Below are 24,211 nucleotides of genomic sequence, written 5' to 3'. Positions count from 1 at the left end.
TGGCAGAAAGGAGATTCTATTTCAGATTGGTAAATCCACTCTATTTTTATATCCTTTTCTACCTGTCAAGAGAATACATATTCAGAATCCGTACAGACAGTATTTGAAGTTACAGTTGCTAAGTGATATTCAAATAAACCAAACTATTTATTTTGCTGTTTGTTTTCGTTAGTAAATATATATTCTATTTCTATTTGTTCTCAACTCTAGAGCTGTAATAACTTGTCAATAAACGTGAACTAATAGTAAGCTACAAAGAGCTTTTAAAAATGTTTTTTGCCTATTGCAATGCTTTTATACTGGAAATCAAAATCTTAGGTAACACTTTTTTTTTCGAGAGAGACTCTTTTGAAAGGAGTCTGACGTAGGGTTGGGCTCGATAAGCGTTTGAAAGAGTTGTTTCTTAGTTTTAGCGGAGGCTGAGGCAGAATGCAGTTTTAGCACCGTCTGAGTGTCTGCTTTGTCCTAAAGTGAAAAACTGAAAAGCCGACAGTCACATTGATGTTGTCATTGTCTGTTTTTTTGTGAGGATTAAGTAACAAAAAAATGAGAGGAAAGAAAAAAAGCATTAGAAAGGGGGGTATTTGTGATGTCTGTCAACTTCTTCAGAAAATTGAAAGTGGCAGGCTCTGAACTTAATATTATCAGAAAGAACAGTGAAAGATCAGGATCACAGTTTTTCCATGATGATTCTTTCATTTGTTAGTTTTAGCATTCACTTTTTTTAGTACTAAATTTAAGACCAATGAATGGCTAGATCTGCCAATTCCTTGTCACATTCCTAGGCTTCTCTGATTAGTATCTCTTCCAGGGTTCAAGCAGTCGTCATTCTTACCTGATCTCCATTCACTCTTTTTATACTACACTGTGGTTAAGAAAGCATCCCCTGTTGCATACTTTCTTTTCTCTACATGGTTTGCTTCTCTTCATTCTGTTCCTTAACAATATGTTCAGCGCTTGGGTAATAAATTTCATTTCAGTATTTTAATGGACGTTAGCAGAGTATTTTTTTTTTTGATCTTAAAGTATAGGCCTGCTTTAGTAGGATATAACATCCTCACAAAAGTATACTTATTTTCTGTTGCTCCAAATGTTGACTTGAAGTGGCATTTGCAATAGTAATTGTCTAATAGAAAACAAATGATGGAAGTTGTTTATAGCAACATCTGCTTTTTGCTTACAGTTTAAGTTGGCTTTTTCAGTAAAAGGTAGTCTTTGTGTCATTTGTCAGACAAGCCCATATGTAGGAAGAGCAGAAAAAGGAGAAAGAGCGTTGCATGCAGTCTACAGTTTGTGATAACCCATGGAGCAAAACAGTGTTTGTACATCACCTACAATTTGTTTTAACGTTTATTATCATACTAGGTATTTGGGCAGTCTGCCTTGTGCTGATAATGATCATCCTTGTTACAGGCAGATGCAACGGAAGCCAGAAGTACCCGCAGTCACTTACGCAACATATCGAGGTTCTGCAAGGATTAGGCAGCTACTGAAGAATCAGTCAGAAGTGGCTGAAAAAGGAGAAGAAAGTACTGAGAACATAAATGTTTCAATGGTCAAAAAAAATGGAGAAATTCAAGCAACTGTCTCTCCAAAATCAGGACACTTAATAAATGAAAATGGAGATGGAGGTAAAGATTACGAAGAGGAAGTTACAGTAAATTCTTCCACAGTTAAAATGAGAAAGAAGTCTGGGGAAGCCTGGCATTGCTTGGGTAGCAGTAAACATGAAATAACTGCAAAGGCCACATCTTCATCTACCGAATCGTCTCATGAGATAGACTTAAAATACATGCCTGCTTTAGCTGCAGGAAAAGTTAGAAGAACGTACTCGCTAGATTCATTATTGTCATCTAGTAGCAGAAACAATGAGATCCTAACCAATTCCGCTTCACAGGTTGCCAGTTCCCTTAAAATGAGTTCTGCAAATGATTTGGGTGGAAAAGAAGATGGACTGCTAGGAGAAGCAGATGCTCTGTTTCAGTCGGACAAAAAGGCCACTTCTAACTTTGTTAAAGAAGACAGTCATAGTAAACCAGTTAATAAGGAGTCCACAAAAGAAATGCAGGATGATTGTTTACACTCACTCAAATCAAAAAGTAAGACAATTAATGAAGAACTACAGGTGAATGAAGGAGAATTCTGCTGTAATCACCAAATGGATAGTCACTCAGAGCTAATATCGGATGCCCAGAAGCTTCATTCCAGTACCACTACAGTTCAGCAGCAAGCAGATCAGCATACAAGTAGTGCAAATAAAAATAGAGATCCAAGAAAAAATGATACCCGGAAAATCGTTGCAGCTGCCGGAGAGCAAAATTCACAGAACTCTCTTTCTACTGTTCTTTTGCCATTTAATGAACAAATACCCACTTTGCTTAGCATGGAGTCCAAAGAAGAAAAATCTAATATAACTAATTCAGTCTCATCTGTTAAAAACGATGGAGTCATGGACAGGGGGACTTGTAATGAAGAACTGCATGAGTTAGGGAAACCAATGCATGTAGAAAATGGTCACCAGTTAATCCACGTGCAGAATTCTAAGGATACTGCCACACAGCAGACCACTTTACCTTGTCTAGAAACTGAGGGTGTGGAAACAATTAAGATTTTATCTGAGGCTGCAGTGGAAAACTCTGCCAGTGTGTTGTCATGCTTACATGGGTGTGAAAGTGTGAAATCTAACTTCGATGAGCTGACAGAACCTCTCTGTGTAGCTCACGAGTCATCTTTTGAAACTGAAGACTGTTGCTCAGATTCTCTTCATCCTAGTTGCAAGTTCAAAAATAAAACTATAGAGAAAGGAGAAGTCAGGTTAAAAGGTTCAGGAGAGACACTTTCTCATCCTGATCTTGAATATGAGAAGAGCAAATCCTTTGAACCTATCGAGATGAACCTCTCAGAAAGGGCTATTCCTCTCCACAGCTGTGGTCCTCTTTCCGTTGAAACTGCTCAAGACATTCCTGCCGAGACATTAGTTATATTTGCAGAAGATAACGCAGCAAAGCCTGCACCTTGCCCACTAATCTCTGTTGATAGGTCAGATGATCATACTTCTGCTCCTAAAATTGGCAAAACTGGTGTGACTGAGGCTACTCTTGCTCCCTCTGAGTGTAAAGATTGCATCTGTGATCTTTCTTCTCATATTTCTAAATCACAAGAAAAAAGTCTGGAGGTTTCTCTTTCTGCCTTGAGATATGGAGGAAGACCTTTGACCAATCATTCTGCCTTCATCTATGAAGAAAATGTTGACGTAGACATAATTTCGGAATCTCCACCCATTTCTAAAGATAGGTGTATTAATTTTTCTTCCAAGAAGGGAAACAGTAATAAGCCTATGATATCGCCCACAGTACTTGATTCTTCATCTGACAAGCAAGGAAAAATGCCTTCTCCTGCCACTAACTCTGAAAATGGCCAGGTTGCTTCTGAACAGGACAGCTTTGGTTTTCCAGCTGCTGAGTCTAGGAGAATAATCCCTGACGACAGGATGACCGAAGTGCCGCTTTGTTCAGAAGAACCGAGCGCTTTGTGCCTGGTTGGTTCTCTGGAACCTGAACTTACTTCAACTATGCTTGATAACTCTGCTGCTGGAGTAAACGCAGGGGATGTTTGCATCCCCAGGCCCACATCACCTACTTTGGGATGCAGAGAAGCCTCTGACCTTTCCATTTCTTCCTTGGAAATGTTGGGCATTGCTCAGGGGAACAGTGATTCTTCCAGTCACAGAGCTAGTGTTGGGGCAGAGGGGACTTCCTTCGCACAACAGGCTGACAGCAGCGTCTTGGCAGAGGCATTGCCATCACCCATCTGTCCTGTGAAATCTTTGAAAATGGTGTCCCAGCCAGCCTGTACTGAGAATGTTTGCAGAAATGCTCTGGGACAGGTGATTCTCAGTAACTGCGCTTCTGCTATCTCAGAAGCCCCTTCTGTGACGGATAATCAAACAGCTGCCACACCGACAGCATCAGTTGAGTTATGTTCTCAGAAAGTATGGGAAGATACCAATGTGAAGGGACAAGAACATGCTCAATTCCAAGATGCTGCTATTTTGTTTCAAAAAGCTGAGGAAATAGTAAACTTGGTTTTACACTTGGCTATAGAAGAAATAATAGCAAAACAAGCCATTGGTGTCTGCCAACTTTGTGGGAGCAAGGATAGTTTAATAAATACAGATGTTCTGAATGATCACAAAGCTGGAGCTGTACAGCTAGAAGCAGAAGAAATCCAGTCAGCTGTGCAGTCATTAAAATATTTTAATGAGGGCAGTAGAGGAGGCTCATCTTCATTTACAGGAAATGAAACAGTGGATACAAATAGTCAAGATGAAAAAATGCTGTCTTATATCCCTGATAAAATTGATCTGCGTAGTGCACTAGCACTAAAAGCAAAAGAAACAATTGATGAAGTCATTAACTCAGCCAAACAAAAACTTGCTTCCAGTCAGTGGCAAGACAGTGAGAGTAAAAGGCCTTCTGAAACAGTGGAGCCTAAACCTAAGGCTGATACGCCGAAGAATTTACAGCTGGATGTGAAGTTACCTGCCAAAACACAGGAACCAACAGAGAAGAAGGAAACTCAGAGTTTAACTGTAAACTGTGAAAAGGCAGATTTGTCAGATCTGCCTTTGCCTTCAAATAGTGTGGAAAATGGTATAGATGGACCTCGAAGAGATGAAAAGATGCCAAATAATGCATTTACATGTGAAACAAGTGGTTTTCTACCCACTGATAGTTCAGCAAGGCCAGAAATAGATGTTACTACACTAGCAAAAGAAAGACATGATAGAAAAGTGTGTGACCATCTGGCTGCAGCAGAGATGTGTGGCAAAGCTGGAGTATCAGCAGCTAGTAGAAAATCTGATGGATCTTTACATTTAATACACAGGGATGCTACTGTGACTAAAGACATGCTTTTGTCAATGCAGTTAAAAGATTCATGCAATAATTCTAATATGCAAGAGTGCACATTGCTGCCAACTGTACATGTTAATTTGCCATCTTCTATGCCTGATAAGGAATGTATTGGCACACAGAGTGAATCCAAAGACAAAAGCAGTCCTCGGGGATCTCTGGAAAGCAGTGCGGAGTACAGTCTGGATGAACACTGCAGAAGAGAGTTGACAGAAGTACCTGCACAAGTAAAGGCAACCTTAGAAGATTCAAAGGTAGTGGAGAGTAAAGAGGAACTAGCAGAAGAAGCAAGTGAGGTAGCAGAGGTTAATATTAGATTAAACACACAGGTCGTTGTACCTGAATTGTCTGGTTTTGGAGAGGACCATGAAGGGAAAATCTGCCTCAACACAGTCTTTACCCAAAGTAATGAGAACTTGCAGCAGATAAATGATCAGAATGTGAAGAGAAATGATCAGCTTGAAGAAAATGGTCTGGACTGCAGCGATGGCATGAAGGAATCGACAGATCTTTTGACCTTTTCTCCATTGATTGAACAGTGGGAAAACAGTTCTTTTACTATCATTTATGAAGGTGCCCTTCAAACTGAGAACAAATCTGTCTCAACTGATGATATGCAAACTGGTTCACTGTCTTCTGATTTGCCTTCAGGTAATATAGATCATCTAATGTGTGAAAGAGCAAAGGATAAACATGAGCCAGTCTGTCTTTATGGGAAGGATAAGTTGAATGAAGCAACAGGTAGCTCGGAGTCATTTCTGAGTGTGGAGGCGAAGCGCTATAAAGTCTATCCTTTCTCTTTGTCTCCTATATACGAAGACGACAGCTCCCAAGAAGACTTACTGTCCACAGACGTGTCACCGGAAGGCCATTCTAATGGAATATCTAAAGCTAACACTGACCACGCTTCTGTGCTCTCCCTTCTCCAGTCAGTTTCTGAGCGCTTACAGTTTACTACTCAGTTCAGTAAAGACGAGGAGGAGGGAGTGGAGGAGGAGGAAGAGGAAGAATCATCATATGAAGAAAACATGCCTGATGTTGAGAGAGATGACTGTCCTTCCAGTCAGTGGAGAGGAAACTTAGAAACAACCCTTCCATCAAATGATGAAAATATATCTTTGGTTCCTGCACAATCAGTTTTTCTTTTGAAAGAACAACTTGACTCTAAGGAACAACCAGAACTGTTTCCAGATGCGGCTTCTCCCAGTCACACACCTTGTAAGCCAGTTTCACAGAAAGCTGATGCTTCTGTCACCTGTCCTCCTACAAGTGTATACTACCAGTATTTGAAATCTGCCAGCAATTGCTCCTCCGAGAAGGGGACCAGGTTTGGAAGTCTTCTCCAGGATATGTTGCAGCCCAAGATTCACTGGTGTCAAGACAACACGATGCCAAAACTGGGAGAACTGTCAGCGGTAAGATACCATGTCACGCAATATCAATAATCAAAGTGATTAGCCCAGATTCAGAATTGCTGTCTCCCTATTCTCATTCCTCTCTCTTTAAGGTTAATTCTTTTATCATAAACAAAAGCAATGATCTGTTTAAGATCACAGTTTAAAAAGAAAAAAGTCTTCTGATAAAATAAATTTTAAAACATGGTACTCTTGGTTCAGCACACAGTTGAAAGTGAATTGTAAAACCAAAGATGCAAACAGAAAATATAATAGCAAAATATGCATGATAGCAAGTCTGTATAATAGCAAAACACAGACTTGTCCATGTTATGGACATTTCAACCTGAAGATGATGGAATTGCCTTTTGTATGAAAATTGATCTTTCATTTCTTGCATTTCTGACATTAGTAGAGCTATATAGTCCCCCCCCAAAAAACTGTTTACTGGACTACTTGATTGTCTCATCATGGAGTCTGCTATAAATTTATAGCTCAGTTGGCAACTAAGTAATGTAGCTGCTTCTTTATATTAGCATTTGCTTTTTACCTTATTTAAAGCAACGGCAGATGAGGGTATGGAAACACTTCTTCCAGTATTTAGAAATGAAAAAATACTGCATAGATCGAATGTGTAACTGAAGAAGAAAGTCTTTTCATGGTGTTGGGAGTATTTCAGTCTGTGTTAGAGATCTCCGTTGGTTTTGCAACTGTTAAGGCATGATATTTATTGGGAAGGGTAATCTAGCACTTGTTGCTTTCTGCTGATTGTTTGATTCTGTTAAACTGTTTAAACCAACTCTGAATGATAATGAAACAAATCTTGATTATTTCTGCTAGCGATGATTGCATACATTTATAGGAATGGTGGACTCGGAATAACCTAGCTGTGCTTTGTGCTACTGTTGTAGGTGTTAATAGGTGTTTTCCATGTCCTTTTAATTTCAGAACCTTATTGACAGGGCAAGTCTCAAATACAATCCAAGACCGGGAAAGGTAAGTAGAATTTGTGTCACGTAGAGCAATATGATACATAGAATCATGTGTTATACCAAAATTTTTGAATGGAAATCATCTGAAGTTGTTAGTCTAGTTTTCTGTATTTTAATGGTGAACGTGCTTGTCCATGCTGATAATGAGATTGTGTTCTTAAAAACTATTTCTGCCAGCAACTACTGTTACAGTTCAGTAGAGTGTTTCATAAAAGATGAAAACGTGTAGCGTATCAGTTGAGCGGCCACAAAGCAAAAAATGTCTTTACACTGTATGTTGAAGTGGGCCTTCATTCATATGCATTGTATGTTGTTTCAGATTATTATTTATGATATTTGTGGTGACAAAAGTAAAAAAGAAGTTCACTCTGATGTGCTAGATACCACGTCCTGGATCTGTCCCGTTGGAGCATTACTTAGGATAATTAGAGGATGGTAAGAAATCCAGGTCATATTTAAATAGAGTCTTTTCAGAAGACTGTGTATATGTGTTTCTCTAGTATTTTTGTTTCTTTTATTTATGACACATCTGATCTACAAGAGTGTCTTTTTCTTTCATTCTAATTAGACTGATACCCATGAAAAACGCATGAAACAGGGCTTCAAATGCTGCAGTACAAAAAAAAAACCCAATCTATTGTTTTTTCCAGGAACTAGCTTCCAAACAGGAAGTTTCTAATAGAACCCACAAGTAAGTTCAGACTTCTTGTCTGAAAGTGCTGAGACGGTACAGGCATAATCATCACTGGAAGCCTGTGCATGCCAAAGAAAACGATGGGGTTTTTTACACTTCAGTTTCATTGTATGGAAGCTGTTGCAAAAGCACGATAAAATGAGCAAGCTCGGCTGCTGTTTGTAGTGTAGCATGTAGAGGAATGTGCGAATGCAGATGGATAAGTACTTTTAAGATAGATTTTGCAAGTGTTTCTCAATTTGCTGGGGCTGGGACCATGTCAGTTGTTGCACTGGAATTTAGATGGTGGTGCTTACAGTGACTGTATCCCACTGTCAACAGTAGTAGTCACGTGTGTCACATATGCAGATTTGAGGCAGCCTTTTCCATATGTTTGCTTTTCCATATGTTTCTTTCACATCCTGAGGAATACTGGATACCATTATTAGGATGTATATGTCTTACACCTTGGATAGTATCTGCCTGAACAGGACATGGTTTGATATATTGTTTCTGGTAAAGTAAGGCTGTTTATTTCCACTGTGTTTTAGCTGTATTTTTATAGAGTTAAAGTTATCTTAGGCTACATCCTGAAGGAAAACTGTGTATTTTACTTTTAAAGCACAGAAGTACAAGTCCCCTATTTATCCAAGGTGAACGTGACTACTGAGGGACAGCATAAGCAAGGTGTGATAGTTGACTTGATACGAAGAACTCGATCATGAGCTTTCCAGCAAATGTGTTGTAAAGGATGGTCTTACCTAACAACAACAACTCAGTTCATGATATCATTATTACAGTTGGATTTTTTATGAGAAACCGAAGTTCCAGGGTCGAAAACATGTGCTGGAAGAAGGAGAGGCTGTGCTGGATCACCTTTGGGATCTCCCAGGCATAAAACATCAACGAGGAAACCTCACAGTTGGTTCAATCAAACATGTAACAAAGGTATAGACGTTGTTAATCATATACTCGCATACATAACTAATTTATGTTGGCAATAGTGGTGTATTACTAGCAATGGACAATGTGTGCATGCTCCATTTAGGAACTTGATTCAAATTTGCCCTGTATCACATTTTTCACCTTCAAGATAAATTCTATGTGCTACATTTCCCTTTCTTCTTGAAGTTAATGTGCAGATGGATTTTCTTTCTTTGCCACCACCTTCACTTGACATAGTGACTCTCCTCCTTTTAGATGTTTACTGATCCAGTTAATTGAAATTAAATGGAATCAATTGATATTTTTCAAAAGAAGTTGTTTATCTTAAGCTTAAACTATCTACTGTGTCTGTATGGCTTCTGTTTCAGAAATTAGTAGCTGGGTTTCTGATAGTATTTGTACAATATAGCCTCCAAAAATTACTGTTGCTCCCTCCACATCTTTGTGCTATCTATAGGATTTCCACATGGACAAGTGATACACCTACAGCGTGCTCAGCATGCAGCCAGAAGTTTAAAAGGCATTTTGTTGAAAAGATAGGAATCAAATGCCTAAAACTAAATATAATGCATCCCTTGTTAGTCAGTGAATGAGGAATATATTTACAAGATCTTGTAATTTAGGAAGACTTAGTGCTCTTATATAGCATAACATTCCAGTTATTCAGAGGGCAATAGCCCTTTACTGCAAGTGAATTACCATTTGTATTGCAATGTGAAAGTTTTTCAGAAAAAGTGATGTTTCTCTGTTCTCTGCTGGTATAGAGGTCATTTCAAAACTGATAACCTTTTGTCATCAATAGAGGGGCATAATGTCATAACGGAAATACTTTTTCATTCTCTTGAAGGCTTAACAATAAATAAATTCAAAACAGACTGGCTGAGGGCATAAATAAGGAAGTTAACATTTATCTGAGGCAAACAATTTGACCAATAAGGCACATGAATTTTGATTAATAATGTGAAAGGCAGCTCAATAATTAAAGAAATACCACGATAACATGTGGAACTATGGTCTGACACCAAGGGAAGCTGGGTGTGTCTTGGCTATCAAAGAAAGCCCTTGAATAAGAAAGACACTGGTTAGCGTCATCATGCTTGATTAAAATCTTTGTAATATGGTGAAGTAGGTTCAAGCACTGTTCTTCTTCCAGTGTGTGGTTCATTTGTATGGAACACAGATGGCAAGCTTTGTTACAGTACGCTAGTTCAGTGACGAACAGTGTTTCTCATGTAACTTAAACCTGGAGCAGATATGGTTGGTTGGGAGGACTTTTGCTCTTAGTCCATAGGGCTGTGGAACTAGTGTGGATATGAACCTCAGGTTTTATCCTCTAAACCTTGATTCATGAAAGCATTCCTCTTTTTTAGGTTGTACTTCAGCCACCGTGGAACTACTTTTAGAAGGTAGTTTGCCGAAGTGCTACCTTATTTATTTATTTGGTGAAAAAAAATATAGGCATTGTTTTTAAATGATAAATAGCTGCTTCTTTTTCAGGCAGCTTGTGTGTACGTCATCTGCAGGATTACAGGGTTTTAGTGTCATTCTCTTTTTTGCAAGCTGTGTAGCTTAGTGTCTTTTCTCCTGCCTAGTTTGGTCATACTGGCCATGCGTCCAGGCTGTGTGGCTTGTCTTCTGATTCTTCAAGTGGCTTTTTATGATGCTTGTTTAATGGCTGCTTAGAAGCCTTGAGCTAGCAGGTTTGAAAATTGGCTAAATATTTGAGAAGAAAATGGCTTGCCAAGAAGAAGAAAAAAAATAGATGTTTACTGAAGAAACTGTAGGAGATGCATTTAATATTATTTTAATTTTTTACTGGCAAATGTTAGTTTGCTGAGAAACAGTCTGCCAGTAGCTTTGTGCTCTGATTTGGCTTCAAGCCTCCACAAAAAGCAAAGTTTCTTTTAGCTTTGTGGTTAGCTTGTGGCTCGACTTACTATGGATTCTCATTAGATATATCCGTGTGTATTTAATTTGGAGGAAATTGGGAAGGGGAAAAAGATCCCAATGAACAGATTGTGCAGCTAGTAAAACAAAGACCTATTGGAAGTAATGGGGAACCTGAATTGCACTAAGGCAAGTCAACATGAGCCTAGGCTAACAAAATCTGCCTGCACATGCAGGTTCAGTGCGGCTCCTGAAGCACAGTCTCTTGATCCAGGTGGGTTCTCTGGTCTGCTACAAATGCATTTACTGACCTTACGGAATCAGAGGGCTTTTCCTCTGTCTTTCTGGAAGCCCAAAGAGAGTGCTAAATGTTACTTTCCCAAAAACAAGAGCTGAGAAGTGTTGCCAATGTTTCCATTCTAGAGTAATCTTGTAAACTGGTATTTTGCAAAGTGATGTGAGATCTGAAACAGCAGTTTATAATCACTGCCTGCAAGACGGTTAGGCAGGGCACAGCTGGATTCCTTGTGGACTCTCCTTAAGCAAACCTCTCTGTAATGGAAATGTTCACAGTGTCACATGAAGGGTTCATTTCTTTTGTTTGTGTGGTTTGCTAGGTGAAAAGAAGTTACTAATTCAAACAGGAACTATTTTGTCAGGTGCTACGGGAAGACACCCAGCAGCTTCACATTGTCTTATTTGCTAGTTGGTCTTTACAGGACAGTAACTGTTAATTTCCTTAACATTATTTTATTTTACTACCAGTCCTGTTGAGTTCTGTAGTTTGGTTTGGTGGTGATGAGGGGTAACAAGAGTGGTACAGAGGAGGAGAACTAGGAGAAAGAATTATGAATGGGTAAAAAAAGGCTGGAGGACCAACAGAGAGTAAGATTTAAAATAAAAAGTGCTGCAGAAGCTGCATCCTAAGGACAGACTGTGTATCAAAAGTAAGATGCGTGTCTAGACTGTATTAAAAAGCAATCGTGTGAATACCAGAACTAATTAGGCCTGGTTTTCAATAGACTCTTCTCTCATCATTGTTTTGGCATCTAGCTAAAGCAGCCAGACTTTAGTCATTCTTTGTCCTGTTGTTGACATAAAAGACTACCTCATTTAAATAAGCTATTTTGATCACTTCAGTCACCACAGCTTACACGTCCAAGGACAGGACTTAACAGTGCTGAAATTATTTAGCCCTGCGAGTGCTGTTAGGGCTGTAACCCTCGATCTGGAAGAAGGGTAAGCAGCCAAGACCACCTGGTGGGGCATGAAGGCTCTAGGTGTCTCAGTTCTGGTGGAGCTCTTAGTTGGACTAGAAAATAGTCAGAGATGACACCAAAGAATAGTATTTCATGCTAAAGTCTTGAGGGTCATCTCAATCCTCTTCAGAAGAAGCCTATAACCTTTCTGCTGAGGGCTGTGCTACTGTTTGAGAAGTGTCTGTGAGCTGGCTTGAATGTTCCCCATGCTTTTGTAAATACCTCTTCTCCCAAAAGACCATGAGGGAGGCACGGGCACTCTGGGATGACTGTCTGGAGGTAGGAGGAGAGGACCGCAGAGGAAGACAGAGTAGGATGCCTGGAGGGTGTGCCCTACCTAAGCATTTGCTGGTTGCGTGTTGTCGTTGGCAATGAACGCAGCTACCTAATCTGTTTGCTGTGCTTTTTATTCTTTTTTTGCCTGACGTGTCAGTAGGATCATGAATATGACATGAGTTTTGACTGCTTGTGATGGGGGTGGCAGGGCCGGCGGGAGTTGTATAGGGAGAAAGCTTACCAGTGTGGGATCTGGCCTGAAATGCTGTGGTAATGGTTTCGCATGGTAATAGCTTTGCATGTGGGTATCTGGTTTCAAAATCTTGACGCCTTGCAAATGAAAGGGCTTTGGACTGAAGGATCTAGTTCTCAACCTGAATGCTATCATATTTGTGTGGTTTTCATTTGGTTTCTAAAGATGGTGGCTTTATTGGGAATGTTAAAGAAGCCTCTGAAAGTAATGATGCCTATTAAATGTGCTCAGGCAAATATGAACATGCTAGGGCAAATGTTTAGCAAGCTAAAGTTTAGATGCTTAAATTGTATAAATTAATGGCATAGTACTTGAGCGACCATCTGCAGATACACAGTGATCACCTCATACTGAAATACTAAATTTTACCGTTTCTGCAGCCTATGAATTAATGTATGTAAATCGAACTCAGTGTAGAAGTAAATGTGTATTTGTGACTTTATATTTACTCCAAAAAAGTAATGTACTTCTTGCTCAGACATGTTATTACCTTTAAAAATAGATAGTTGAATTGCTTTTGATGAAGATCTCCATTTACTGTGTGACACTTTATGAAAGGACTTTGTGTATTAATCTAGTACACACAAAAATAACATCACAATGAGTAGAGGGTTTTTTTATGACTGTCACAGTCTGGCTGGAGAGAGATGGTGGTAAATAGGAGAGATTTTATTATGAGTGTTTGAGCTTTGCCTACCCTTTGGAGAAATTCTACGTTCTTCGTCTCTTGAGGTGGAACCTGTCTCGTGAGCTTCAGAGTCAGGAGAGCAGACTTAAAAAGAGAACACAGACGAGATTTTTCCAATCTTCAAATGGAAAAAAAAAACACCTAACCTCCTACTGAATTAAAAGTAAACATACTCTGTCTCATATTCTGTCTGAGCCCACAGGCAAAGATAGTTTATTTTGCCACTTGTCTAGTCTTGCAGGTACTTTGTTTCAGAATTTATCTGAAACCATTAAGAGTCTAGCATCACTATTTGTGGAATTCTTACAGGTGCAACTTCTGATTTTCCATATCAAGCTTTCTTGTTGGAATCATAGATTTCAGTCTTACATGTATCGGGTATTATTAAAAAAAAACACCCAGGAACTTCAAATATTTCTTAACTGTGCATATGCATGGGAAAACTATGGGGAGATTTTATTTTTTTTTAAAGTTGTTGAGCACACAGAATCAAGGAATGGTGTACATTAGCACTTTGCTATTAAGTAGCATCATAATAGAAAGTCTTTTTTCTTTTTTTCTGGTTTTGCTCATCTGAAAAGAAGTATTATGGTATTGCAGTTTTTGTTCTAAAAGCAAATAGTATGCATTGTTTGCAAGGTACAATACAGAGGAAGCATGATTGTGCATGAGGGAGATCTGCCAGAACAGTATACTGTATTACTTCAGGTCTCATGAGGAAAGTGAAATAATATCCTGAAGTCCATCTATTATAATTGCCACATTTAATGCTGACAGTTAAATAACTACTGGAAGAACTTTGCTAACCAAGAGGCGTATTTCTAGGTGGAATGTTGCTCCATTGTTTAAAAGCTTCACTCAAAACCTATGTGACAAAAGAGAGTACACAGGGGGTGTCATGTGATGAGGTGCTGCAAGAGCTTTTGTGCCCTATTGCTGGGTTTCTCTGCAAGCTCTTGTGTTTAGCCTTTCAGATCTGGCAGAAGCCACAGGCCATGTGGGATCTCTGTCACGATGTGCTCCTGCCTCAGTCTTCCACAAGTCCAGTAACCAGGTGCTTCTCCAAGGACACCCTCAGGGACAGCTTCTCATCCCTCTTCTGTAGTGCACATGCGAGGGATGTTTTCCTCCAGCCATGTTTAGGACTTTGGGGGTCTCTTTATCCTCTTTGGCCTAATGCAAATGGGTCTGCGGGTCAGGAGGATAAGGGGAAGGGTGCTGTGAAGTTTCCAATGAGAACTGAAGGTTTCCAGCTGAGCAAACTGTGGGGACATGAGCTGCCTTTCGCTCTACAGTAAGGTCCCTGTAGTGCAGTGCTGAAGCAGGGCATCATAAAAGATTCTCCTTGATTCATGATGTGTTCGAATGCTGGGGAGGAAAGTATTGGCAATGCATTTTATATAAATATTACAAAATGAGCGTGGCTCACTGAAATCCCTGCAGATTCTAGAGAAGATCATGTGTTCAGTAAGTTGTTCTCCAGCATGGTGTCTATCAGAAACCTTTCAATTAGGTAACAGCAGTTGTTGCTCTGTAGTAACAGGAAAATTGCTGAAGTGATTACTTAACAAAACAAACATTTTCTAGTACTGATCTTTTTCCTTCTTTGTCCCAAATGCTCTAAGTTTATTTAGCATGACAAAAACTTAAACTCAGTATGGCTTGAAACCATAGCTGGCTGCGTTACGGAACCTAATTATCACTGAGGGAGGGAAGTGGGAATGTAGCAGGCTTTTCTATAAAGTTGTAGTTATGCATGCATCATATTTATCTATATGTATGTTATGGAAGCACTGTCTTAAACAAAATCAGCAGTCTTACGTGCATGGTTTTTCTCTCCATAAATACTGTCAGATCCTTTACTTGGACAGTATTTAAAGCTGAGCTTTTTTGAAAGTAGCCCAACATGCATAAATGCGTGGTTCTTCTTTGAAAGTTAGTGGGAGCTGGGAAGTTACTTCCCTTAGCTTTCTAAAAGTTCCAGTCTTCATATATATATATTTAAAAAAAAAAAAGGCAAACTAAAACCATTCCATCATAGGAAGCCTGGAGCTAAGTTAGAAGGATGAAATGATAGAAAGAAGAACAAAATGTTACTGGTCCTTCCCCTGCTGCGATGGGGCAGACTCTACAAGCATGGATAAGCCTGACCCTTTGATGTTTCCACAGGACTGTGGCGTTCCGGAGGTGGAGTTCTGCCTGGCAGCTGGTGGTACAGAGGGACTTCCTATCTGCATACAGAGTGCAGTTGCCAATTTAGAAGAACTGGATGTTGAGAAAAACCCTTATATAAAAGTTAAATCAGGAGTGTGAGTACTGAACTTTTTTCAGCAGCATTTTGCCAGCAGGTAGAGAAGTAACAGTCAGCGATAGGAACAATCTTTGGGGAGTTCTGCTACAAATCAGGTAACATACAGTAGATATTTCTGACTCTACCCTTCAGCATTTTGCTACGTGGGCTCCTAGTAGAGGAACCAGATTTTTGAAGGCATTTTTCCTCTAATTGTTGGCAGAAGTATTCTATAATTCCATCCTTGAGTAGCCTTATAAATAGAAGAAAGAGCTCAACTATAATTAGCTTTTAGTTCATTGGAGAGTAGATACTGTCTCCCTAGTCACCCACCCTGTTATAACTATAACACTATGGCTGAATACCAGAAAATGAATGTTACGTCATCAAAGCATTTCTCAAGCTGCAGCCATAGCCTAACTTTTTGAAGAGAAGTGGTGCAATATGATACTGGTCCCTTGGTAGCTCAGCATTTCCTGAGCAGAAGAGTCTATTTCCCGGGTAAATGGCCAACATTTCACAGTTCCTGACGTTTGAGAGTTTCGTGCCTCTTCTCATAAATTAATGCAGAATGACATTAGCTGTTCTGTTACAAAAGTCTTGAGTTTGCCTTTCCACACGGGCCAAGCCTTCCTTCTCCCACAATCTCACAGTATGTCTGTGAAGCTTGAGGTGGTACAAGAAGTAAAAACAGTCTTGTCTTAGTTTTGATAGAACTTAGTTTAACTTCTAACTGTGTTACGGTCTGTGTGTGTACTTTTAAGAGAATAATTTTCCATAGGGGTCAATGCCTCTTCGTTCCTTATTTGGTCTACTAACCCTGTGTCCAACTTCTACATTCAGCTATCTTTTTGATTTAAAACAGTCTGAAGGAGTCTCAGCACTTTTAGTCTTCGTGTCGATATTATATGATAGCCTAGTCTCCAAAGGACTATTGTAAATTTTCTTATTTTAATAACTTCCACTGGAAAAAATGAAGTGGAATTTGTGTTAGAAACCTTCTAATTCCTAAGGTGACAATCCTGGATAAAATTTGATGCAAGTGTCTCATCCTCAGTACTGACATTGGTTTTGTATACCCATAGTGTAACAAGCTGGCTTCTTAAAGTAGGTGAACAAATTGGTAATTTTCTTTTCTTTCATCTGTGCTTAGCTTGGACTGAGAAAAAATATCAGAGATCTTAGTATTGATGTTGCCAGTGTGTTTAAATATAGCTTCATTTTGATGTGCTGGCCGTATCTAAAACATGTTGTCTAGCTCTTGTGACTACAAAAAGGAAAATAATTCTAATAAGATCTTTGTGATCTATCTAATGGGATTAATAAGTCCTTTATCCTTATTGTTATAGATGGCTTGCTTATTCGAACTATAATTACAAAGGAGAGATGAAGGTTTTGGAAGAATGTGATTCACCATCTGAAATTCCTTCAGCAGATGTAAAATCTCTGCGTCCCTTAAAAATGGTGAGAACTTCACAATTCCTTAATAAGTAGTGCGTCTTCCTGTTGTTGCTCCCCTGAAGGTTCTGATCAAAAAAGAACTTAGGTTCTAATGTCTTTTCAGGCTTATTCCTTATACATGTAACACTCATCTGATGCGAAAGTGCGTCTGCAGTGCTGTCATGGCACGGCGATCGCCGTGGCTTTCTGGGCTTCTGCGTCTGCCAGCAAGACCACATAGTCAGAGTGAAGCACCTAATTCACTAAAGCATCTTCCTGGGTAGCTGCAGCCAGTACCAATTCGTAAACTAAAAGAGCTCTTTGGAAGCTGTTGATTGTCTTTTAATAGTACAGCTAGAATCTGTTAGGGGTGGAAGACCAGGTGAGGAGTTTATTAGCCAGTAGTACTCCTGTCACCACACACTGCATGAAAATCTTGGGAGGTGCAGTGAATGTTTGATAGACAGCACATAGATCTAAATGGGAAAGAGATGTGGAAGGGTATGACACGCAATTCTACTGTATACCCAGCAAGCCTACAGAAAGAGAATTTAAGAGCCACAAAGGAGTAAGACCTAACTGCTGTCTTCTTGGTTTCTCATGGGAGGTGGGTGTCTTACACCCTACAGAATGTTATTCACTGACATTTCAAGAGAAAATGTTGTATTTGCTCTTTGGCCATAGACATGAATATGTCAGCCTGTATTTTCTCTTTTCTGACGTTTATAGTTTCTTAGTAGTGCCACCATTTGTGCTTAAGAAACTTGAAATGTGTACCACAAAGCTTTTAAAGTTAATCTTAAAAATTGGTCAATATAAATTAGGTTTAAAACACACAGTAAATATGCTTTAGATTGCTAATAGACAATGAAAGAATATTTTTTAATTGCTTGTACCCCTACAGCCTTGTCAACGCGCTGATCTGGTTGTAGATTAGATTTATAGTGTCCCTGGCCTTTATGAATTATCAGAGTATTTAAACTAGTGTTTGATTTCACCAACACTGAAAATAGTGAATAGAATTACAAAGACTTCAAGCTCTGATAGTACTGTAAAATATGTGTCAAAGCATAACTTCTAAGTTTTTGATAACTACATTTTTGTTTTCGCCATCTATTTTCAGGGTGGACTAAAGGTACAAATGCCAATGGATGTCAAGGTAAGCACTGATAACATTGAGAATAAAATATGAGCACACTGGAAATATAAAACCTTTATTTAAGCTGTTTTCTTTTAGTTCAGTTTGTGACATTTGATTAAATATTCAGTGTTTGCCGCTTAAGAAAAATTCACTAATGCTGTGAAGTCAGCTTTCTTACTAGTATTTCATGAGATGTGAAAGTAGTAGTTCTTTTTTTGTATTAGGACAACGTGAATTTTAAGGAATTGTAGAGCTTTTACAAAAGAGTTTTCCTGACTGACCCATCAGTCACTGTAATGAAAAGGGATCAGGAGCCATTTTCCAATTTAATGTACCAAGTTTTAAAAAAAGAGGAGTGACAGGAGGAAAGGGGTAGGAATAGGACCCTTCCTACCTGTACCCGATTCCAATGCAGGAGTCATGAGTGACACCATGATCCTTCTGTGGTTTGAGGAACACAAGTCTATTCCAGAGTTATTGCTCCTTTTCCCTCCTTTTTCTCCACAAAAATGCTAATGCTGTAGGTAACTTTTAATTATACAAACACATGCAAGATTCAGGCATTTTCCTAATAAATCTTGCAAGAAATATTAATACTAGTAATAGCTGATCTGTGTGATTTGCCTGATGAGGAACCTTAAGAGGCTGTTAATTGCAGTCATGGAAATAAATTCAGCAAAATACAGAAAAAGACCTCATGTCTACTCTTGAAGAATTAAACTTAGTGTGTTTAGCTGTAACCTGGTAGGATTCACTGCAGGATAATACGCACTGTCCAGGCACAGGATTACAGGATAAATCAGAGTCATATGGCTGCATAGTGTGTCTGTCTATATAGAATTGTATGAGTAAGTGTCCTTCTGTGGAAGTGTCTGCAAATACCCTGACAAGCCTATCTAAATCCAGGTAGGATCTTTTCAGCTTCTAGGGCACTCGAGAATCAGAAGGGCTGAGGAATGCAACACTGAATTTTCTTCATAGTGATGGCTTGTTGGAAGGGGAAAAAAAGGTGTATTCCATGTACTGTAGCATTACACATGCCCAAACTTCAAATTACTATTCAGGGCATACTCAAGGCATTATTTCAACATCATTTTTTCCAGATAATAATATATGAGAAAACTCACTTTGAAGGGTGGTCCAAAGAGTTTTCAGAAAACATCAGTTCTGTCCCAGCTCTGTTTGTTAGTGAAGAGGAGTTTCAGGAAATTGGATCAATACGGGTAATTGGTGGAGTGTAAGTATATTTCACTTCTATTTATTTTAAAATAGGAAATCATAACAAAATGCTAAAAAGTCCTAACTAAGAGTTGATTAGAATCTCTCACTGGTAAAATATTTTGAGAAGAAAGCAATATATATTTATGTTGTCAGTTATCAGCCTTGGATAAAACCACTTCTCCATATGGCTTATCTATCTAAGAGAACATGGGAAGATAAAAACACGTATGTGAAAGGCGTCAAGTCAGTGTTTACTGTTTGGATGCCAATAAACGTGGCCACTTCTTTCCTTAATGACAACATTTACACAGAGCTTTAATTCATATTGCTTCATACTTCAGATAGTCTCTACTTAATTTACTGAAATGACCTTAAGTGCCTCTGAAACCTATAAACTGCTCTATTGTCTTAATGGTTTTCCTTTGCCACCTGTTGCATGTTATCTGGAATTAAGAATCTACCCTTAATTTTCTCCACTGAGGCCTTGGATTGATTCTGCGTTGCCCTGCCCTGCTCTCTGTCATACACACACACACACACACAAAAAAAAAAAAAGGGCTGTGCAGCACAGTCCTTAGGTAGACAGCTCATGAGGTAGGCTCAGCGCCAGCAATTCTAAAGAGTTAGCAACCCCACGCGTTGTTCTTTCAGCCTCTCCCAAGACCCAACAGGAGAGGACTGTTTGAAAGCATGCAGGGCGGTTGCTTCTGCTAAAGAGCAAGCAACAAAATAGAAACTTTTATCTTTTTCTGAGGGGTTTTCAGTGTTAATACTTACGCGTAAAGATTGAGTAACATGCATCCTTTCAGGCTGTTGTCAGAATCTTACAAGCACTAAATTAAAAATAAACTTAAATGTGAATGCTCGAATAATCTATTCATAAATACATTTTTATTTGCTATCTGGGAAGCCTCATATTATTAAAAATCATCCTACTGTCTGTTGTGGTGGCTTTTATTTTTAATACGGCAGTAACTTAAACAACTGAATTAATGAAAAACCAATGGGAATAAGAGTAAAACTATCCTGCCTGCCAGATTTCAGTGCTGACAGATTTTCTACAGCAGTTCTAATACATTCTTTAACACAAGAAATTCTTGCAAGACAGAAGGATGGGGAAGCACTTTTTCAAATTAAGATCCATTAGAGCTTTCAAAGTTGATGTGGAAATGCTTTCTTTCAGTCGAGCTTTATATATTTGTTCAAAATTATTTAAAATTTTTATTCTGTTACTGCTAAACCATATTATCCATGTAGTATATTGTATACACTCAATTCACTTGTCTATTCATGTATATATTTCTAGGTTAGAGCAGGAAACAATGTAAGTGGTGCAGGTTTGTTCTGCTTAAATCCATTAATTTTGTCACTATCACCAGCAAGGGCAGAATCTCGTTGTTTATTAACCCACTGAAGAGATTTACTGCTTGGTTTTTATCATTGATAGTTGGTGGCTTACAGTGTTTTGGCCACTAGATGCATACTAGCCTCTATAGCATCAAATATTGTTGGGAATATGGCTGACTGAGAGGAGGTACGTGGAGAAGCGTTACACAAATAAACCCTTGTCGGAGAAGGAGTCATATGGTGGGATTTTGATCCACAAAGAACGTTTGGTGGATGCCTGTTGTGATTTCAGACAAGCATCGCTTTGTTTGTGAGCCGAGCCTGCGATGCTTGTTTTAGTGTTCTTAGGATGTTCTCTTCCCCTTTTCTTTGTTACGAAAAGTCATGTGTGCAGTTGTTTTGCTTGTGAGCTATTTTCCTTTTGTGTGGTTGCTGTAGATGGGTTGCCTATGATAAGGAGCGCTACAAAGGCCGTCAGTACTTGCTGGAGGAGGGAGATTATGAAGACAGACACTCATGGGGGGGAACTGACAGTGTCCTTCTGTCTTTCTGGTTCCTTCAGGCTGTAAGTACTTTTATGAATTTCACACAGATTATGCACAGTCCTATACGTAAAGAGAAGGTTATTCTTCATATATGGTACAGCTGTCTTGAGTTTAGCCATTCTGTCTTTTGCCCAAGTTGACTCTCATTCTTTTCCTGCATGCTGGAATTTACACTGAACTATGTATATGTGGTAAAGCAGAAGCAGGTTCTTATACAGCCTTGGTAAAGTTCATAGAAAGAATGTGTCATGTAGATTTCCTTGTCTACCTGCCAGATTTTCCGAGTGTCTCACTTCTGCACTTCAGACTATTTAAACCTCTAGAACAGAATTTTCTGAGAAGTTTTAACACACATAAATATACAGTGCACTTCTTTTATTAAAATAAAAATAGCTTTTCAACACAGCAGCTGTTGCAAGCCTTAAAACAGCATTACCCCCTGTCTCTGTGATTTTTGTGCCAGAAAATTTTGGCAGCAAAAAGAATTATGGTGAAAAAAATCCCTGCCACTAAAACGTATTTAGTGGAGGCAAGAATGAAATAATAATAAAAAACTGCATCAGAGTCCAGTACTGGAAACAAAGTTAGACTTTACAGTAGTGGGGAAACATGGGATTAGAACTGCTTTATCATTTCCTTTGGGTTGGGGGTTTTTTATTGTTTGTTTGAGGGGTTGAGGATTTTTTTGTTATAGTAGGAACGTTGTGAGCTTAAAATACAGCTGCAAAGAGTGCCTCCCCTTGAGAATTAGATTGTTCACTCTGAGATTACTCAATTTTGTATACTCAGATTACTCATTTCAGGAGGTTCGATATTCTTGAGCCAGCAATTTTGTGAAGTTTGAAGTTAAGCATTTAAAACAAACTTGTTTTCTGAACAGTCATTATCTTTAAAAAAAAAAAGTTTATGTGAACCCAAAAAGGCCACACTTAAATTCAGAATTCAGAGATTTCATTTTTATGAATCGCACTAGGAAAAGCTATATTTATAACCAGAATCTTAAAAAAAACTTAAAGATAAGAGAATAAAGTTCATTGAAAAAAAACTACCTTCTCTAAACAATTTTCAGGTTCCTGAGAAAAACAGGCAGGAATTTTCTTCTAACTCTTGATTTTGAATGTGCAGAATCCTATTCAATTACTGATCTTAGCTTTTCTTTCTTTTCAAGCTATACATAGGATACTTCAGTAACTTAAATTGATCTTTTTAGATCTTTCTCTTGGCAAAGGACATAATTACGAGCTTAAACTTGTGCACATGCCTAGCAGGGATGACCTTCCCTGTATATGCATGTATTTAATTTGACTCATGCCTACAACAATCGGGACGCTCAAGTCATTAACATTTTAAAAACATTTGCACTTATATAGCAACATATATCATTCAAATCGGCATATCAATATGTATGTATTGATAATAAAAGTGTAAATAATACTTTTCTCAAATGGTAGCATAACTAAAAGCTGGTTGCAATAAAATGACTTATGGTACTGACATTTTGTTGTTCAGCTGGAACAACAGATTGACTGCCTCTCTCTGATGCACAGTATATAGGTCAGGCTTCATGCTCCCTTCATGACTTTGTATATGATACTAAAGGTAAGGATTTTGAAAGTCATTTAGTACCAAGTTATTCAGTTTGGGGGGACCTGGGCACAAATCCAAAACTAGTTCTGTGAGCTTAAGGCCCCTCGCTGCCCAGCAAATGTACTGGTCCTTTGTAATCTCAGGAGTTCTGTTAGGAGGAGTGCAGTAAAGCTTGCAATAATCTTGGACTCTGCAGAGGTGTTCTTGGATATCAGATCTTTATTCTATGATTCTATTGCTTTTCCCTAGAAATTATGATTTAATCAGATGAATTTGGGAATCTCTGTAGAAGGATTAGGTAGCCCAGAGAGGTGGTTGAAGCCCCATCCCTGGAAACATTCAAGGTCAAGTTGGACAAGGCTCTGAGCAAGCTGATCTAGTTAAAAGATGTTCCTCTCACTGCAGAGTCTTGATGACCTCTAAAGGTCCTTTCCAATGCAAACCATTCTATGATTTTGTGGAATGTAGCCAAGTTGCATTATTCATGGTCAGTTTAGGTAGGGAGTGGGGCTGGGCATTGACCCTGCTCTTTACACATACACACCAGGTGACCTTGACTGTGTTGGCTTTCAGGCCAGCCCAGACCTGAAAACAGTTTAGCCTGGCCCACGCAGCGTGAAGCCGAAGCTAATGAGCCCTGCGTACCCAAGTCAGCTCCAGGCAGAGTCGGATCAAATGTCTTTCTGCTGTGCTCCTAAAGCAGGGAGCGTGGTACAGAAGCACGTAACTGGCTCTGCACAGAGCCAGGCTGGCTATGGCGGGCCTCGTTAGCCTGTATCCGTACCGGCTCTGTCAGTGTGGCTTTGTACTATGCAAAGCTATTCAGGTGTTCCTGCGCCACGGCGCTCAGCATGACAGGTTCCACCAGAGCTGGGAAAATCCAATCCGTGTTTCTGTACGCAGAGCAGTGACTGCAGTTGAGCGGAGGCATGAATTTAGTTCCCTGACAAATCGGAAAAGTTAGACATCACACAAAAAAGTGGGGTTGTTGCAAGTCACCCCTCCCCACCCACTGGTGAAGATGTACCCGCACACAGGCTCACTGCAAGAGCTTTCAGGTTTTGTCTGTCTTGACAGTTTCTGCTGTGAACAGTCACAAGCTCCAATGCAGGGATTCAGAGGGTGTTTTGAAAGCAGAGACAGAAAGGACTTGTAGAATTGTTTTTTCTAGTGTACTGCCAGCTCTGTTATCAACATCTATATTGGGCACGCTGGCGTGAAATATGGGGCTTGTTCCTGAGGGCAGACAGCAGCTTATACTGTGTACTGGTTTGAGGGACAACAATTTTGCTTCCTTCTTTTCTGCAGGGCCAAATGAGAGAATCTGAGAGATGGGGGTTTGCCTGTGGCTGTCATGATC

The 24,211-nt window shown here is 39.2% G+C and overlaps 1 protein-coding gene across 1 annotated transcript in view; it reads left to right on the top strand.

The window, feature by feature from the left end:
• CRYBG3 (beta-gamma crystallin domain containing 3) overlaps positions 1-24,211 on the top strand; it is a gene marked incomplete at its 5' end in the record, with an annotated part of 62,404 nt that overhangs the window by 12,426 nt on the left and 25,767 nt on the right. Inside the window, 7 exons of the mRNA XM_009870918.1 lie at positions 1,414-6,328; positions 7,256-7,303; positions 15,450-15,589; positions 16,920-17,034; positions 18,134-18,169; positions 19,255-19,388; positions 21,158-21,284. Of these exons, the coding sequence (XP_009869220.1) occupies positions 1,414-6,328; positions 7,256-7,303; positions 15,450-15,589; positions 16,920-17,034; positions 18,134-18,169; positions 19,255-19,388; positions 21,158-21,284 (5,515 nt within the window). The remainder of the gene's footprint in view (positions 1-1,413; positions 6,329-7,255; positions 7,304-15,449; positions 15,590-16,919; positions 17,035-18,133; positions 18,170-19,254; positions 19,389-21,157; positions 21,285-24,211) is intronic.

The sequence above is a fragment of the Apaloderma vittatum genome, unplaced genomic scaffold, assembly GCF_000703405.1.
Source record: "Apaloderma vittatum isolate BGI_N311 unplaced genomic scaffold, ASM70340v1 scaffold14446, whole genome shotgun sequence".
NCBI lineage: Eukaryota > Metazoa > Chordata > Aves > Trogoniformes > Trogonidae > Apaloderma > Apaloderma vittatum.
The sequence above is the reverse complement of the archived record's forward strand: the minus strand, read 5'-3'. Positions and strand labels throughout refer to the sequence as shown.